The sequence below is a fragment of the Chenopodium quinoa genome, unplaced genomic scaffold (genome assembly GCF_001683475.1).
Source record: "Chenopodium quinoa cultivar QQ74 unplaced genomic scaffold, ASM168347v1, whole genome shotgun sequence".
NCBI lineage: Eukaryota > Viridiplantae > Streptophyta > Magnoliopsida > Caryophyllales > Amaranthaceae > Chenopodium > Chenopodium quinoa.
Window position 1 is genome coordinate 2,606,312 of NW_018745177.1, and position 19,705 is coordinate 2,626,016.

The window sequence follows — 19,705 nt, forward strand, 5'->3', positions numbered from 1 at the left end:
GAACTATCTAGCTTGCTTACTTTTCAAATGATTGGGAATGGGTGCTCAATTCTTTTTCATTAAGAGATTTGATAGCCGTTCTAGAAAAAAAAAATAATGTGCTTTAACTTTTAAGGTCCGTTCTTTTCGAAACAATAAAAAATAAAAACAATGGATTTTTTTTATCTACGGAGTACTAATTAAGTTTCAATATGTTCTAACCATTATTTTATACAATATTTTTTAAGTAAGTATGAGGTTGGCCGTATGGGATTGAAATGAGTGAAATTCATATCTAACGGATTTATTTGTATATAATTCTAAAGGTGTGTGTTGAAATTCTTGTTTTTAGAGGGTTTTTTTTTTCATACTCCGTAGGAATTATATGTTAGTGCCGTTTAGTTATACTTTATTAATGAAATCTGTTTTCTTGTTGTTGAAAAAAAAAATCTCTTTTCTTCTTGTTGGAAAAAATAAAGGATTTAGAAACCCAAAGGGAGGAGGGAAACCCAAGGGAATAAAAATAAAAATAAAAATCAAACACAAAATATGTATTAAGTTTCAACCCCATACTTACCCTAATTTCATTTTAGTTCTAACCTCATAACACTTGTAAACCAATTTAAAATATACGGAGTACTCACGTCCTTTTCTTTCATCACGTATTCATTTACTTAGCTTCCTACTTCCTAGAATTCCTACGGTTCTACCAAACAGTTGAACCTTGAAAGACAAACCAGTAACGTAGGGATAGTAGATCACTTGATTGGTAGGAAATAAATAAATAAATAATTTTAGTAATATGTAAGCACCACATTTTAGAGTTTACAAAATGTATAGGTAAATTCCCTACATTAGAAGCCCCTTTGTCACTGTCCGGGAGTTTGGGCCCCGAAACATGTGGCGTGCTCTAGTCTTTTGGCGGCAAGAACGCTAGCCTTGAGTGGAAGACGGGCTTGTGAGCACAAAGCAACACAAATGACAATTAATCACAGGAGCACTCACGTCTATTTGGGCGACGGAGTGTGGGTGGTCGAGGCTTAATTATGATGGCCGATACTTCAAGGTGGGCACAAGCGGGTCCGAACCACAAGTTCTTAGTGCATCAAGTTGGTTTGGAGGGAAGCTATTATGCAAATAAGACACAATATCTATAAATGTCTAACAACAAACAATCATAAAAACAAGGCAACATTTGGTAGAAGGATTAAGATTTCATTAATCATTCACCCTCTTAAGAGCTCTAATTTGATTACAAGGAGAATCTCTGGTAAACACTGCACTAATACTAACACAATAATGGAACCTCAGACCTAAAAAAAACATAACAAAAACTCTAAGAAAGCATCCAAAGGTAAACTAATACGTCAAAATAAGTCGGATTCTAACATCCTCCCCCACTTAAGTTGTCGACGACCTCGTTGATTTACAAGAGTTACCATCAAAATTAGAAAAACCTAATCTATCTAGATTCTCTGTTGCCCCGTTGATGCGACTGGCTTGTTGAATCTTTGTTGACTCCGAATCAAGATCTTTGTTGTTGTCGAGGAGCTTGTCTTTAGGGTTGTTGTGCTCGAAAAACTTGTTGAGAGCTTCATCGACCTCTAAATTTCCTCTTGAAAGCTGTATCTGTTGAATTCTGGTGGAGAGCTGCTTCCACGATCATTTGTTGGGGAGCTGCTTCCTTGAGATTGTTCTGCTTGTTTTATGGCCTATGCCTGTTTGTGTGATATTTTATTATAACCATTTGCATACATGAGATAAATGTGTTGGATGTTGTGTAACTGTCCAATGTTTAAAGCCTTTGTAGCGTTACTTAGGTTTAGCGAAGGGATGGTAAAAAAAAATCAAGTTCTAGAAATATACTCCCTCCGTTTTTAAATACTTGTTCCATTTTCCTCTTTCAACCGTTTTTAAATACTTGCCCCACTTCCTTATTGGGAAAGCTTTTACAATATTAAATTCATTCCTCTCACCTAGTGGACCCAACATGTATAAATCATATTTATTAATTTCATAGTCTCTCTCCTCTAATTCTCTCCACTACTTCTGTTTTTTTACAATTTTTTATTCTTCCACCTACCTCACTACCTCCATATTTTACTACTTTCTCCAATTTCTCATAACACTCCGCTCATGGAGAAATGGAGCAAATATTTAAAAACGAAGGGAGTAAGGGTCTGTTCTCATTAACTGAACCCAACTGAACTGAACTGAACTGAACTGAATTGAACTGAACTGAACTGAGCTGAACTGAACTGAACTGAATTGAGCTGAACTGAAATGAATATTTTATAAGAGAAGGAAATTAGGAGCTGAATGAACTGAACTGAACTGAATTTCAACGTAAGAGAACAGGCCATAAGTGTGTAATAAATCTTAGGATTGTTTCTAAGAAACCACCTTATAAACCCAATTTTTGTGAGAAATACCTAATTAAAAAGTTGTAAGAAACTACCTAATTATAAAATATTTTAAAAAACTACCTAATAATAGGTAAAATATTACAACTACCTCTGTCATATTTCCATCGTTGACCCACTTCAAAACACCCACTAAATCACCACTTTCATTCCCAAAACCAACACAACCGGCTTGAAATTGCCTCCACCACGCCGAAACCACCCTCCAACCCCAAAACCATCACCTCTAACCCCAAAATATACCACCATCCCAAAGCATGAAACTACCCTTACCAACTTGGAATATCCTTCAAACACGCCGAAAATCCTTCAAACTACCCTTATCACCTTGAAAACCCACCCCGCGATGGTTCGAGGGTGCTTTGAGGTGGGTTAACGTCGTACAATTTGGTCAACATTGGAAATTCAACTAAAGGTAGTATCTTATAAAATTTTAACCTTTTATTAGGTAGTTTCTTACAACTTTTTTAATAGTTATTTTATCATAAAATTTATGTTTTATTAGGTAGTTTCTAACAAAAAATCCTAAATTTTTAGGAAATTCTCTTTAGAAATACCCTACTTTTAATTTTTCTCTTGGTGAAATTGGCCGAAACACCTTAAGAATGACTTAGGTGCACTAAGCACCCTAAACCATGCGTTCCAAGTCAAATTCCATCACGAAAAGTCCAATTTGTTTTTAACAAATTGGCATGTATTTTTCTGGCCCACTTTATAGCCCAATCTGACTATTTGACCCAAAATGAGTCCATCAATTATATAGGCTAAAGCCCATGTCAACATTCACCTTTGAATCCAAATTGCAATCTAATTTGCAATCTAATTTGCTGTACTTTAGAAATCTTTCCCCACTTACGTAAATTCTACTCCTCTAATGCATATACAATGACTACTTTAAAAAATGATTAGGAGAAGAAAAACTTGTAAAGGAAGACTCAATTTGCAAATTACAAAGATAAAAAAGAAGAAAGTAGCATGCATGTTGCCAACAACGCAATGAATAGAAGTCAGCAAATGATTACAATGGTCAAAGATATATGAGAATTGAGCAACCGCATCAAACACAAAGCTTCCCTACAAATAAAAATTCCTCTTTTTTTTTGGCAGACTAATCAAGTGGATTTTTTCAAGTGGGGATTGCATTTTCTAGTTTTGCAGACAAACTAGCTTCATCTATTTTCTTTCTTTTTTTTTTTAACTTCTTGCTCATTATAATTATCTTTCTTTTGTTTTTGGTTCAGTATACTTGTAGTAACTTTTTGACATTTTATTTATTTCCATTTACAAATTATATATCAATAAATTAGTAGCTTATCATCACTCTTAATGATGTGATCTACTTAATTAAATATTGCATGTGATAATTTGTTTTGACTAAAACATCTCCATGGATGAAAAATAAGTAGAATTTATTCAAGAATAATTGTGGTGTGTTAGTATGAGAATGTCGTTTTATAACAGGATATTTTTTTTTTGGTGACACTGCAACATTCAGAGTGTGTCATGTGTCGCCATGCATATTTTTTTTGGTTCATAGTTAAGAGGAGTATCTTGGAAATTATTTGTTTGATTTATGTATATTTTATTTTATTTTATGTGAATATATAGTAATAAGAGCAATTTTTTTATGTTCAAGAATAAGGGTGCTATTATCGAACAACACCTTTTACCAAAAAAAAAAAGAATAGCTTAAATTGAAGATATATAGTGAATAGTGATGCACAGCAATTGTACAAACATGAAGCTTGAATAGAAGATAGTAAATTAGTAATGCACAACAATCTTGTCCTGTGTGTCACTATGCAAAAAGGACCTACATGTCTAGGTAATATGATAACAATCAAACAACGTTTATATGATTCCTCCTTTAGTAGAATAGTAGTCCATACTATACTAGTGTTGTATTGCCTTTTAGATTTCATCAATTTGTTCTTCTAATTGCAACACAAAACACAAAGCCAATAACCATCATATACGTGAATTCCACTTTTTGGGTTGTAAAAATGAACAAGAATTGAAAGATTGAAATTTAGCTAGTTTTTCTTTTATATTGGTCGCTAATGTAGAGACAACACATGACTTAACTTATTCATCTTCTTTACTTTGTCATGGTTCATTGTTTGTTTAACACTACTATACAAGTATTAGAGTTATAGAGTTATTCATTCGTCACTCTTATTATGTTGCCTTCTTCTTTGTCTTTTCTTCTTAGTTTTATACTTTATTTACTTTACTTCTTACAAGCATTATCAAATTATACAATGTCAAGAATCTTCATAATTTTGCTCCTATAAAACAGCTAATAATACTCCTAATGTGTGCATGTCTAGTGGTAAAGCAAGGAAAATCCAAGCTCTAAAACACAAGGATTAAGAATAATGGCCGGGGTAAAATAATGTTAATTACATTATTGAGTTGCACTATGTGTGTAGAGACCTCAAAGGACCAATCATTATTAACAACAACTGTATTGTGTTGGTGCATTGCAGGCCGATCATTGGATATATTACATATTGAAGCGTGACGGTAAACCTAAGTTTAATTTGACCCAATATGGAGATAACTAATGAAGTCACAGTAAAATCAATAATTTTGCAAGACGAAGACACATACCAATTGATAAGAACTTCTATACTCATTAGATAGTATTTTAAGTCTTGACCACGTTATGTATTCGAAAGACATTAGCAACGTATAATCCACATACTTAAAATCGCAAAATATATTTTCAAAAAAAAATAAATATAAAATAATAGTCAAAACTCATCACAAGTAGAGCCTGTTCTCTTACGTTGAAATTCAGTTCAGTTCAGTTCAGTTCAGCTCAGTTCAGTTCAGTTCAGTTCACCTCAGTTCAGTTCAGTTCAGCTCCTAATTTCCTTCTCTTATAAAATATTTATTTCATTTCAGTTCAGTTCAGTTCAGCTCAGTTCAGTTCATTTCAGTACAGTTCAGTTCAGCTGAGTTCAGTCAATGAAAATAGGCCCGTAGTATACGAATATTAATCAAGCTCACAAACATGTGTTTTAAGTGATGTGTGTTAACCAGTTGGGTGAATGGTTAATGGAGCATCACCTAGATTTAATTTGTCACCCGCTTCCCTTTCATTCGATCATTTTATTTGAATTTTCATTCATTTATTTAAAGCGGGCCGGGTGAACAAGATAAACATAACATATACCTATTTAGTATTGTCATCCTAATATAAAAATGATTTTTAAAGAATTTCTAATTTTAAGATTACAAAAAAAAAAGAAAGTGTGTGATACCTATATGAATAGGGCATAGTTAATCAGCTAACATTGAAATGTCTATCAATAGATTTAAAACCTAACCCACCCTCATCCAACCTAATCACAAAATAATTTTATTCAACATGAATGTACCATACTTTAGTCTTAAGTTCTTATAATCAATTATCAAATAATATCTCGTTGGCAATATCTTAATATGTTTGTAGATTTGATTGTGGTGAACATTTTTAAAGGAACTTTGTCCTACATTATTGACAATTTAGCATAGGAGATAAGATGAAGTGTTTAAGATACTCTGTTATTGACAATTTAGCATAGGAGATAAGATGAAGTGTTTAATACTCTGTTATTGACAATTTAGCATAGGAGATAAGATGAAGTGTTTAAGATACACTGTTATTGACAATTTAGCATAGGAGATAAGATAAAGTGTTTAAGATACTCTGTTATTAGGGTCAAATATGGGTCAGATTAGGCCTCCAATTAGTCAGCTACCATTATCATTATGTCATTTTACATAGCTCTAACCTCTAATTATTTTTTACTAAAAGCATACTCTTATAGTCTTATTCTAGCATTAAAAAGTCATAAACATCCTGATTAAAGTGCATTTACAAAAAATTAAGGAAAAAACAAAATTCTAAATTATTTTAGACAAAAGCACCTAACTTACATGTGAATTGTAAGAAAACTAAAATGAAAAATTAAATTAAATTTTGGGGTAAGAGTAGTAAAATATGGATAAAGTTGTGATTAAGGACATGATTGCAACATGGTCTCCACTCTCAGCTCTTGTCTCTAGGTGATTTTTTTCCTATTATCTATGCTCAATTAATTATTTTAACTTGTATTATACGAGTTTATTTTTGTCTAAATACAATGTCGTCCAATTTTTTTTTTTCACTTAGTACAGTACAAGATTTCCATGAAAACACAAAAATATCAATATTTCTTTGTCCCCATTTCCCCACATTTAAGGTGTAAACATCACACCCCAACAAACAAAATAAACACCAAAAATTTAGAAAATGAAAAATACTTCTTATATTTATATAAGAAGAGGGAATGTTATTGTCTAATAAAATATTTTTGCCATATTAGCTAATTACTAATTAATCACGGAGTACAATTTATACTTATTATTTATCACTCCATGTAATTCTAATATATCTACCCTTTGCTTATAAGGGGTTTTTTAGTTGTTTTTTTTTTTTTTTTTTTTTTTTTATTTTTTTTTTAACTTTTACAAGTATTTTATTCATTTAGTTTATACGGTGTACGAAATAAACTCATCATCAACTAAGGCTAAGGGCATGTTCTAATTTACTGAGCTAAATTGAACTGAATTATACTAAACTGACCTGAATTGAATTATTTATGAGAGAATGAAATTAGAAACTGAACTGAATTGAATTGAAATTATGCTGAAGAGAACAAGTTCTAAGGGCCTTTTCTTTAATCTGCTACATTACTAGCACACTACAAATATACTCACAAATACTAGTATACTACATGAGTTGTTACAACATACGGTTCAACTCCGGCTGACTTTTATTTTCTAGTTCTTTCTCATTTCGCATTAGAATTTCTTTGTTTTTTTTAACTAGCTTATTATTAGAATTTCTTTGTTCAACTCCGGCTGACTTTTATTTTCTAGTTCTTTCTCATTTCGCATTAGAATTTCTTTGTGTTTTTTTAACTAGCTTATCTCTCGTGCGATGCACGGTTTAAATAAATAAAATTTGCTAATTTTGTTTGTTTTATTGAATTCAAATTGACTGTCCCAAATAATTATTACTTTAGCCGTTTTATATTGTTCTTTTTTACTTGGGCAATTTGTCTCACAAAAAAAATTTAAAAGTAGGAAGAACTATATAAATCGAAAAGAGTAATATTCTTAGTAAGCCTGAATGACAATGATAATATAACATGGAAACAGGAGTATTAGTTAATTGTGATAAGTACAGTAAGTAATAACTTATTTAATTATGTAAAATGTATGTAAATTATCACGTAATTATTTTATTTTATTTTTTTTGTAACATGCTATAAACTTTTGGGCGGGAATTTTTTTTTTTTGAAAATGTTGACACGTGTATAGTTTTGGAGGAAAGTTGACATCAGTGGTTGTTACTTTAGTATATTTATAGAAGATTAGAGTTTTCTAATGTTTTCTATTTTCTTACAATAGTAATATGCAGTCCAACTCCATACATTTTACTCCATAGTATTTCACAGATAACTACGGAGCATTAAAATATGGAAGACTGTAATAGAAAAAAAGGTAAAAAAAATTACTTGTAATAAATTGTACAGAGAAAACAGGTAAAGAAAGAAAATATAAGCATTACTATTGTAAGAAAATAGAAAACATTTAAGAAAGAAAATATAAGCATTACTATATATAAGGGCTACATATAAGCATTTAATTTACTCTTGAAAATTGTTTAAATTTAGAAAATCATGACAAAAACACACTAATTACACCGATTTACGCGTGTTTTTGTCATGAATTTCTAACTTTATACATTTTTCAATAGTAAATTCAATGCTTATATTATATATATAGCAATACCCAAAAAATAAAGATAAAAATTCAAAAAGAGGAAAGCAAAAGCATCTGAAAACTCTGAACCGTTACCACTTCACTCCACTTTCTCACTATCACTTCACTCCACTTTCTCTCTCCTCCATTTTCACTCTTCTTTTCTCTCAGACTACTACTCTACTCTACTCTACTACCTCCCCCTTTTCCTCTCCTCTGCTACAATCTAGGGTTTATGGATTCCCCCAATTTCCCGATAATGTGAGTTAGGGTTAGGGTTTACATTTTCCTAATTCCTTCAAATCTGGCCCCAAATCCATGGGAAATTGCTGCAGATCTCCGGCTGCTGTTGCGAGGGAGGATGTAAAATCCAAGCAATCCGACAACAAGAGGAGAGAGAAAAACAACCAACATTCTTCCGCCAAGAAGTCGTCTTCTTCTTCTTCGATCACTGTTTTGCCCGACGTTCCCAAGGAATCGATCGACGAGAGGTATTTAGTTGATAGAGAGTTAGGGCGAGGTGAATTCGGCGTTACTTACTTGTGTATCGATCGAGGTTCGCGTGAATTGCTTGCTTGTAAGTCGATTTCTAAGCGGAAGCTCCGAACTGCAGTCGACATTGATGATGTTAGGAGAGAAGTTGCGATTATGAAACATTTGCCTAAGAGTTCGAGTATTGTAACGTTGAAGGAGGCTTGTGAGGATGATAATGCGGTGCATTTGGTGATGGAGCTTTGCGAAGGCGGCGAGCTTTTCGATCGGATCGTTGCGAGGGGGCATTATACGGAGCGAGCCGCGGCGGCCGTCACTAGAACGATTGTGGAGGTGGTGCAGCTTTGTCATAAGCATGGTGTTATTCATAGAGACTTGAAGCCGGAGAACTTTTTGTTTGCTAATAAGAAAGAAAATTCGCCGTTGAAGGCTATTGATTTTGGCCTCTCAATATTCTTTCAGCCAGGTATATTGGTTTTCTTTTCTTTAATTGGTCATGAAAATGTAGTTTTCGTTTTCTATTTTTGTGTTTTACTATAATTAACTGCTCTGGAGTGGAATGTTCTGTTTTGTTAGTGTTTAGACGGAGTTTTCGATCGCGGTCAGTGTGATGTTTGTCAAGAATTGTGTAATATGACATCTGAATTAAAGGGAATTTGGCACATTTTTTTGGTGAAATTTGGGGTTTTTATAGTGAATTTAAGGGTTTAAGGAAGGTACATTAGGTTTAAAGCGTAATATGTAGATTGTGGAGGTAAAGAGGTTAGGGGTTTAAGACTATAACAGGTTTCGAAAATGCTATGTATGTCACTCAATTTTCATCTTTCATAGTGGGCGGCTGATGATAATGAACCTGTGTTCTATGGATCGATCTTTGTAATCTTTCCTTTGATGTTATCAAGAGACCGAGTTGTTGTGCTGTGTACTTGAAGACTTGATTGATTCTATTGCAAAATGAAATTATAGAGATGATGGTTGAAAGTGTTCTAAACTCCAATGGTACTACATCAATAGCCTATGGTAAAGTCTAACTTTGAAAGGGAGGTGAAAATTGAACACAGAAGTCAAGTGAAGCATTAAAAGTCGTATTATGGTTTGATTACCTCTGGCCTCCGACAAACATCTTGTTGTCTCTTTAAGTACATTTTCACTATGTTCATGGATGGATTATGCAGAATTAATTTTCTGTTATATTATTGATCCTGCATAGTCTTATATCCAAACCCTGTCGTCGTCGGATCTTGTTACACCTGGAAAATATGCTGTGGCTTTGTTTTCACCATAAGATAGGTACAAATGTAATTCACTAGATAGTTCTGTTGAACTGAATTCCGACCTTGAGTTTAAATGTAGTCCACACAATAATTTCAATGTTCCTAAATTGTGTTTCCATCTTTTGCTTGGGGATGGGCAAATTGGGCAACACTGATCATTTTGATTATACTCTTATCTTCACTCATATCATTGAGATGAGGAAGTTGGAAGCTATCATATATTATTTTCATCCTTTAAACAAGGTTTTGTAGAAAATTGTTTATTGTAATCCATCAAAACATTTCAAAGACTTAAAATCTATGCATGAACTACTGGCTTAAAATGTCCTGCTACCATTTTCGTGAGTCTGATAATAACATAAAGTGGACTTTTCTTGCACAAGCTTAATGAATTTTATTTGAGTAGGACAGCTACTCTATGTTCATTCTGATTGAGTTGTAATGTTAAGTCTCTTTTGTTCAAGTTTGGAACAGTATATGTTGCTTATGATGTTATATACCAATGCTGCCATACCATTCTGATTGAAGGTCTTGCTGCACTAGTACCTGCACAGAGCATTAATGTTACACAAGCATTAGAATGCAGGCATATATTGATCATATGTCTAAAATTTTTGTTCTTTACACATTTGTAGCCTTTTGTGTCTGTTTTTGATATCACTTTTTGTTATTACAAATGATCGTTCATGTAATGTCTGTTTAATGTTGCTTAGTCGTGAGTCCTAGATTTTGGTTGTATAATAATATTATTCGTGTTGCCCATTTTTCCATATGTTCTTATGCTTTTTAGGTGAACGGTTCTCTGAAATTGTTGGAAGTCCCTATTACATGGCTCCTGAGGTGCTCAAGCGAAATTATGGTCCTGAAATTGATATATGGAGTGCAGGGGTTATTCTGTATATATTATTGTGTGGAGTTCCTCCATTTTGGGCAGGTAGTTATCTTTTGTTATTGTCTCCCTTCATTGTTGTCTTTTCTTTGCTTTGAGTAAAAGTTGTAGCTTTTATATCATTCCCCTGGCCATTTTGTTGTACTAATGTACCCTATATATCTTTCATGTTGGAAGCTGCATATTTCTGTATGACCTTGATGTTTCCATTGTGTTGTTATATTTTATTTACTGTTGTGAACATTTTGCAGAGTCTGAGCAAGGTGTGGCACAGGCCATTCTACGTGGTGCTATAGATTTCAAACGAGATCCATGGCCTAACATTTCAGAGTGTGCAAAGAGTTTGGTTAGACAAATGTTGGAACCTGACCCAAAGAAAAGACTAACAGCAAAACAAGTACTTGGTAATTCCATGCCTAGAATTTCTCTCACGAATATCCATTCTTTGATTATCATTTAGTTCTTGTACAGTAATATTGTTTTCTGCTTTAAGTCTTACTTGGAAATCGGAAAACATTGCACTAATGCATGCGTGTGAAACTAGACTGTTAACTTGTCTTCAAATCCTTAGAACTCACCTTCATGCACTATGGAAAGCATTAGAAACTGAGCTTCAATTTTATGTTGAAGACATTATCACCTTTCTAAAGAAATAAAAATGCTATTGAAGACATTATCAACTTTCAGCTTGTCTATATAACACTTCAGCAAGGCAGGGCCGAGGGGATGGTAGGAAAGAAGCAAGGTTTGTTCATAAAAGGTTGAAGGCAAACAATCCTCTCAACAATGGTTTGTTATCCAAGCAATGGAAAATAAATCCCCTTTTATTCTTTTCCCTTCCTACCAAACCCTTCCATCCAAAATATCCTTTGTTGATATTGGCCATAATTTAGGGAATTTCTGTCCTTTTGTGCTTATAAAGATTCTACTTATGTCCGGGATTTACTTTGGAAAACTTAAAAGGTTATAAAGGGATCTATAAGTAGAAAAATTTATTATATCTAAATTGTTTTAACATTTAAGTTTCTTATATGCATATGCACTAAGAAGCTCTTATTTTTAACTGGAAGATGTGTCAAAGTCTCACCAAGTATTTATCCTTAGGCCTTTATCCCTTGTAATTACCTAATTTATACTATCCCTGTTCCTTTTTACTTGACCTGTTTTTTTTATCACGCTTGCCAATGCAAAACTTTAATGAACAATAACTTTAATTCTTCTTAAGTAAAAATTATAAAAGTTATATATTATGATAGTACATATTGAGACGAATTTAAAAAGACCCCACAAGAATATGTTTTTCCTTGCATATTATTCACAAAAGGTGGTGAATAGCGTAAAAGTCAAAGCGGGTCAAGTAAAAAAGAACGGAGGAAGGACAAAACTAAGCTTACCTATAAAAGTAGTTATTTACAGCTTGTACACATAAAAATGAATAAATTGTTTGGAGATGGGACTTTAGGACTATGAAAAGTTCTATGCAGTGAAAGAATCAATAAGTTTTGTACTATCCATATTCTTTATGTTAATAAAGTCAGTTGTCATTTTGATTTTGTTTCTCTAGGATTGTTTGCAGTGCTCCAGCTGCTAGCATAAGCTTCATTGTTAGTTAAAAGCATATTACAGTTGTGTTATGATAATGGAGGGTGATCAAGGCATCAAGCCTTTTGACTTTATTATTTTGGACCTCTCATTAGGCTATTTGGTGACTTTGTTAGAACTAGTAATCTGAGGCCAATTTATCTCTTCAGCTTTGTGGTTGGGTATAGCAAATAGTATAATCCTGGGAATGGGCTTGGCCATCCTCAATTTGCAGTTGATGTTCTGGCTAATTTTTTTTTAATGGTAATTAGCCTTCTATTAGTGTTGTTTAATTAAAAGGAAGATTGACGTGATAAAAGGGATTGAGGAGCAGTCCTCCCACCCTAATTCCCCAATCTTCCACATATCTTGCTCATTCGACATGGACAGAAACAGGCAGATGGCTTTGCTATAATCTTTTCAGGGCAAAGTGGCAAACACTTCTGGAAACCCCCTCTGACTAAATTTAAAATCTAGAAAAAGCATGGATTTGGAAGAGGAAAAATAAACACGCTTTAGCTGAAAGGCAAAAGCCATGTACAAATGTCTTAGTCCCAGACATCAGCTATTGAGTCGGCTCCAAATCTCCAATAACCTTTTGTATTCGTCTTCTTTTTCTCCTTCTCATAGAATGCCGTTCAGTTACTTCTTATAGAATTTGTTATACATGCCCCATGATATGTCAGAATTTACTTAACCACTCCTAGTACTTAAAGTACTAGATGGGGTATTATAAGCTCAGCACATTTTGTATGCAAAAAAATCATTTGTTTGACAGATACAAGGGACTGAAAGTAATGAACATCTGATGCAGATTGGATATTGTTGTGCCTGCGCCTTTCAAAGTACTGTTTAGTGTGCAGGCTATTCCATTGACATTTCATTAAGGAATTATGTTCCTGGTGCAGGATATACTCTTTTGCAAAAAGTATGTCGAAAAGCTTCAATTTAGTACTAACCTCGAACCTTCTTCAGCAGGTGGAAGAGAGACATATGCTGATGCTTTCTGATTCTTTTCTTCTCCCCTACCTCATTAATTTTGGGTGTATTCTCCACATATCTTCTTCTGTGCTCTCTTATCTCCACTACATTTGATTAGGCATCACTTATTGGATTATGGGGCACTACCAAATATAGGGGAACCGACACTCAGTTTATTGGAGTAAATGGATGTTATTGGAAAGGTGTACATTGTAACATAGCCAACAATGAGGTGCTCTATCCTTCTTGGTAGCCTGATGTTGTAGAAACCTCTAGTTGATCTACGAGAACCTGGAAACTGGCTGAGGCAAGACTAAACTCATACCAGGTATTGCCAGTATAACAAAAAGTACAAGGAAGATATGCAATTGCAAGTATCAATTCATATTTATTTTTTAAATGAACTGTCTTGTCACAACTAATCTATTTATTGACCTTATTCAATCTAAGAACCAATTACTTGAAGAGGACTATATTAGAACCTGGGAGTAGCTAACACTTCAATTGGCAATGGAAGTTAAATGTAGGAAAGTCTTCTTGTTTACTTGAGTGGACTAGCTTTGCTGATAAGAAGGATTGGAATTACATAATTGCTACCACCTTTGCCCCTTCACTTAGAAGCCCTATATCCTCTTCTATAGGAGCAGGGCATGGTTTAAAATATAAATTCACTAGTGATGTCCATCAGTGATAATGTGATTAACATTTAATACACTCTTGAGTATTTGGGTAGTCAATCTATGTTGCTAACTTGCTATATTTGCAGTCTTTGCTTGCAAGCTCTTTACAATCACGTTGGTTCTTGTGCACCACTACCATCAAATAAGTTGTTGATTCAACGTCTTAATATAGTTAATTTGTTCCATTTGACTTTGGCTTGTCCTTGAGTGGTTGGAAATAACAATTTTTGGCACCATTGGTAGATTCAACTAGAACCAGCAGCCTTGCACCAGCCAATGTCAAAAACTGGATGTTTACTTGTGAGTTGTGACACTTGAAGCTGAAATCCTGAATGCTAAGATGAAATTACCAAATTATAGAACTGTTTTACATGGTGCACATATCTATTATCTAACATAATGAATCCCTAAGGTTGCTTATGATTTTTCTCTCAAGTTTCTGTTGGAGTGGGCTTGTTTAATTATATTTGAGAGTTAAAATTTTGCTTAATGTTCTAATTACTTAATGATGAGGCAGTTTGTTGACTTATTTGTTGGCTCACAGCCTATATGTTATTCCATTTGTCTGTGTACAGCTTTACATATGGTTTGCTATTATAATGAGGGAAAAAGTGCTATTCATGACTTTTAAAGTTGGAACCAGTTCTGATAATAAATAGTACATTTTAAAGGCTTTCTCTGGGTGAGAGTTATTCGTTACAAGGCAATGCATGTATATTGTGTTGGCTCCTTTTGATGAGTTTCTTGGATATCTTTGTTGGATGCATGTCATCCTCATTTTGTGTATATTATTTCCTTGCTTTGCAGAGCATTCATGGCTACAAAATGCCAAAAAGGCTCCAAATGTACCCCTTGGAGATGTTGTAAAATCAAGGCTAAAGCAGTTTGCCATGATGAACAGATTCAAGAGGAAGGCTTTGAGGGTTGGTTTCCTGCTTCTGCGACTGATTGGATTCTTTATTTCTAGAATCTAGTTGTGATATTGACATTTTGAATGACACTATTTTAGGTCATAGCCGAGTTCTTGTCTGCTGAAGAAGTTGAAGATATTAAGGAAATGTTTAAAAAGATAGACACAGATGAGGATGGAATCGTTTCTGTTGAGGAACTGAAAGTTGGGCTTCTTAAACATGGCTCTCAGCTTGGAGAGTCTGAAGTACAGCTGCTTATTGAAGCTGTAAGCACTCATCTCAAACTCTTCCCCTACCCCCCCCCCCCAATTCCCTAAATAGGTAAGATCCATGTTTCATCTATGATCCTTCCTTTTGCTTTTATGATCATGTGTCCTTTATACTTTATAATTCTCAGTTGAGGCAAGATGATTTGGACAAGCTAGTTTGTGCTGACATGGGCTCTGTAGCCATGTAAATAGTGTAAAATTGTAAATAACTATTGTATTTTATGATCACCATCTTTGCCTTCAGATAGTTGTGGAATGCAATGCACAATTTAGGGAAAATTTTGAATGGAGCTGCATAACATTTAGGAACCTGTTTCCTGCGTATATTGTCTACTATAATAAAAGTACAAGGTTTGGATGTTTGATTGATCTTTTTCTACATGTATAACTATTGAATCTATTGGAAGGGGTTTATACTTTTATGGGGTGATTAGACTCTGTAACTTTGTAATTTTTTTGGCTTTTGCTCAAGCTGTATCTATATGCTCGCAAGGTTTAAATATCTAGTGTTAATATATACTGGAATTTTTTCTCCTTTTTCTTCATTCCCTACTTCTCTCTATTGGGATTGGTCACATGGAGTGTGCCTAAATAATGGGTAATCACCCTTGGGAGATTGTTTAGATGAGAATTGGATCCTTGAGGCTGAGAGATATTTGATTAGTAGGGTAGGTTTCTAGTTTGATCAAGCTGCAATTCTTGTGTTCAATATTGATTGGTTAACTCTAATGCTGTTCTCTAGTAAAGATATCTCTACTGGAGTTGTAACCACCTATGGCTCGACCCTTTAAAGGGCACTCTAGCCTTAAGTGGAACTATGGCTAGTCCAAAATAACCTTAGTTGGATTAAATTGTTAAGAAGCAAGATAGATCACAATCAAGGACAATGAAATTTATTGATAAATGACTGCTCTTCCTGTTGTAAGAAGTTGAAATATTGCTAAAAATTTGCCTCTTCATCACATCCCATCTCTACCCTTCTAATTGAATTCTTTTGGTGATTTGTATAAATCTCCAGTCAGTCAATGGTTTGTTGAGCAATGTATTATTATTGCTGCAGGTTGACACTTTCGGAAAAGGAACGCTAGACTATGGAGAATTTCTTGCTGTTTCCCTTCATTTACAGAGAATGGGCAATGACGAGCACCTTAGAAAAGCGTTTTCCTACTTTGACAAGGATGGAGATGGCTATATTGAACCAGAAGAGCTCCAGAATGCCTTGATGGAAGATGGAGTTGAGGATTGCATTAATGTTGCCAATGACATCTTCCAGGAGGTTGACACAGATAAGGTAATGACCTTTATGACTGATTAATCATTCGCATATTCAATATTATATTTGAAATACCTTTCTGACTGATTAATTATTCGCATGTCCAATAATATATCTGAAATACCTAATATGAGATTCATAATTGCAGGATGGAAAAATAAGCTTTGATGAGTTTGCTGCAATGATGAAAACTGGAACTGACTGGAGAAAGGCCTCTCGGCATTATTCGAGAGGAAGATTTAACAGCTTAAGCATGAAGCTTTTGAAGGATGGTTCTTTGAAATTGGGAGCCGAGTGATTACAGGTTTAGGTTTGTGTTTGTCCCCTCCTACACGACCTAATACTTGGTCATTTTGCATATATTTGGACCTGTTTTCTTTAATCATGTCATTGATTTTTGGGGGGCTGCTGATTGGATTGAGTAGTGTTTTCTGGCTTGCAAGGTCAAATCGGAGTTATGTTTGTAAAATCTCTTGTCAAATATGAATGAAAAGACTGCCTTTTTGGCCTTAGGTACGGCGATGTATGATTATGTTCCTCTTGCTGCTACAGCAATGTGTATTCGTTTTTGGCGAAGAAAATATCAGGGTTTTATCCTCTTATATGTTCTTTATTTCCTCCCTATAGCGTAATCCTAGTCAAAATGAACTGTTTTTCGGAAACCTTGTAGTAAAATTACTAATGGAATGAACAAAATTTCATCCATAGAAATATATCCTTAATTACAATTTTTTGCAACAGCAAAGAGAGGAGTATTCCCGGACAGACTAATCCCAAAACGCTCACTCATGTCCAAAGTATCACAATCTACACCACCTGGCAATGTCCAATCGAACTTGAGCAAAAGATTAGCTAATAAAAACTCAATGTTTGCCATGGCAAGTGATATTCCCGGGCACATCCTTCTTCCTGCTGAAAATGGAATAAACTGCAAGTCTTGTCCTCTGAAATCTGTTGAGGAATTCAAGAACCTTTCGGGTTTGAACTTCTCTGGTTCATCCCAAGAAATAGGATCTCTGTGGATTGCCCAACAATTGATGGTAACGGCTGTCCCTGCAGGAACATCATATCCGAGTATTTCTGTATCTCGGGTTGGTTGTCGGAACATCAGCAGCGGAATTGGAGGATGTAGGCGAAGGGTCTCCTTGATTACCGCTTTCAAATACTTCATTTGCTCCAAATCACTATCACTTACATGTACATTTTCTCCCATAATTTTTCTAACTTCATTTTGCAGCTGTTGCATAACCTGAGGATGCCTCAGAAGTTCTGACATTGCCCATTCTAGCAGGATTGCACTTGTATCTGTCCCAGCTATGATCATATTCTGCATTAGACGACACACGATTACTTCAGAGTCAGTTATTTAACAATTAAGGCTGGGCATAAGGATAACATGCTTAGCGAGTTAATTATATCTAGCTAAATCAAAGCATATATGCACACTTAACACTTACCAATACAATGGCTTTTACAGTATCTGTGTCTATGGGAACGAAAACGATTTGGAGCTTCATGAATGTTAAGTAAAACATCGACGAAGTCCTTCACTCTTTCATTGCTATCATCTTCAACTAATTGATCTCGGTGTTCACTGATCATCTTTTCAAAAAATTGGTCTAACTCTTTAGATACCTTATCTGCCTTCGAGTCCCACCCATTAAGGCGACTAATCCAAGCAAGCCAAGGAATAAAATCACCTATGTTAAAATCACCTAGTAACCTTACAACCTCATTAACAAGCTTATTAAAGACGGCACCATCACTAAGCTTCCTTCCTATGACCAGCCTACCGAGCACATCCTTGGTGTAATCCTTAAACATCTCACTCAAATTCACAGGCGATGATCCTTCTAGCCTTATCTTCTCAACCAGAAGAGCGGTTTCTTCTACTCTTGCAGTACTCAGAGAGCGAACCTTGTTGTTGTTCAAGAGGTGTAGCGCGCATATACTCCTCGTCTGCCTCCAGTGTTCGCCGTAAGGTGCTGCAGCTACATCCTTGAAACTATATAGAAGCTTGTTGGCTCTCTTTGTTATGAGCCTACTAGCAAAAACTATATCATGGGTTATCAGTACCTCTCGAGCTGCTCGAGCAGACGAGACAATGAGTGTTGGCTGACTGCCAATGCGAAGCATCATAAGCTCTCCGTGTTGCTTGGACAGGGATTGGAGAGAACGGTGAGGATGAGTGCCTAGCTGATGAATATTGCCCAAAATTGGAAGCTTTGGTAGAAAAGGAGGTAAATTTCTTTTAGAAACAGTTCTTTTTTTGAGCCATAATTTATAGAGGATGTATAATAATGAAATGAATGAAAGAATTTTGGAGGGTTCTAACCATGATATAAGTTTCATGATAATTCAGAAAGTAATGAATGAAATGAATGTTTAATTTGCTGCTCGGAAGTATGAATAATCCTTGCATATAATGAAGCTTACATGATATTTAATTATATAAACAATGACTTAATTATTATTTAGTCAAAACTAAATATTTTTTTTTATTTATGTTGATTTAAACTAATAGAGTGTTGGTGAATTTTAATTATTACTAGATGTAAGCCCGTGCGATGCACGGTTTTTAAATATTTCATTTTGTATATATATATATTTTTTTTGTAATTTCTTAATTTTTTTGTTTTTATTTTCTATTCTATTATTTTAACATTAATTTAAGGTAAAATATTTTGTTTAAATTATTCTTATTCAAATTTTATATATATAGAACTTGAATTTATAAATTGAAATAAATATTATCTCATTCATCGGGTAGTTAGATAAAATATAAATCCTAATGTAAAAGATAATATTTTTTAATTTCTAATTATTTGTTAAAATAATATAAATCCTAATGTAAAAGATAATATAAAAGATATTTTTTTATTCATAATTTAAATCTTAAATTACTAATTTTTGTTTTTAATTCTCAAATTTCATTTGTTAATTTTTTCTTAAATGGCGACTGAAAATTAAAATACTAAATTAATATATAAATCTAATTTTTAATATTACTTTTGCTTATGTGGCGTGCGATGCACGAATTTTTATATACATTTTGTATATAAATAATTTTTTTGGTGATCTCTTAATTAACATCAAATGATAATTTATATTTTTTTAAATATCAAAATATAATTTTTAGTTTTTTAAATAATAT

At 33.9% G+C, this 19,705-nt stretch overlaps 1 protein-coding gene and 1 pseudogene across 1 annotated transcript; one reads left to right on the forward strand and one right to left on the reverse strand.

Annotated features, from left to right (window-relative positions):
- Window positions 1–8,217: 8,217 nt before the first annotated feature.
- On the forward strand, window positions 8,218–17,177 carry LOC110710682 (calcium-dependent protein kinase 13). The gene is made up of 7 exons (XM_021889013.1): window positions 8,218–9,159; window positions 10,758–10,901; window positions 11,108–11,260; window positions 14,906–15,021; window positions 15,108–15,275; window positions 16,339–16,569; window positions 16,700–17,177. Exons 1-7 carry the CDS (start codon window positions 8,520–8,522, stop codon window positions 16,847–16,849), a joined length of 1,602 nt encoding a protein of 533 aa, XP_021744705.1. The 5' UTR covers window positions 8,218–8,519; the 3' UTR covers window positions 16,850–17,177.
- A 92-nt stretch (window positions 17,178–17,269) lies between these two features.
- Window positions 17,270–18,903, reverse strand: LOC110710835 (annotated as a pseudogene).
- Window positions 18,904–19,705: the final 802 nt, after the last annotated feature.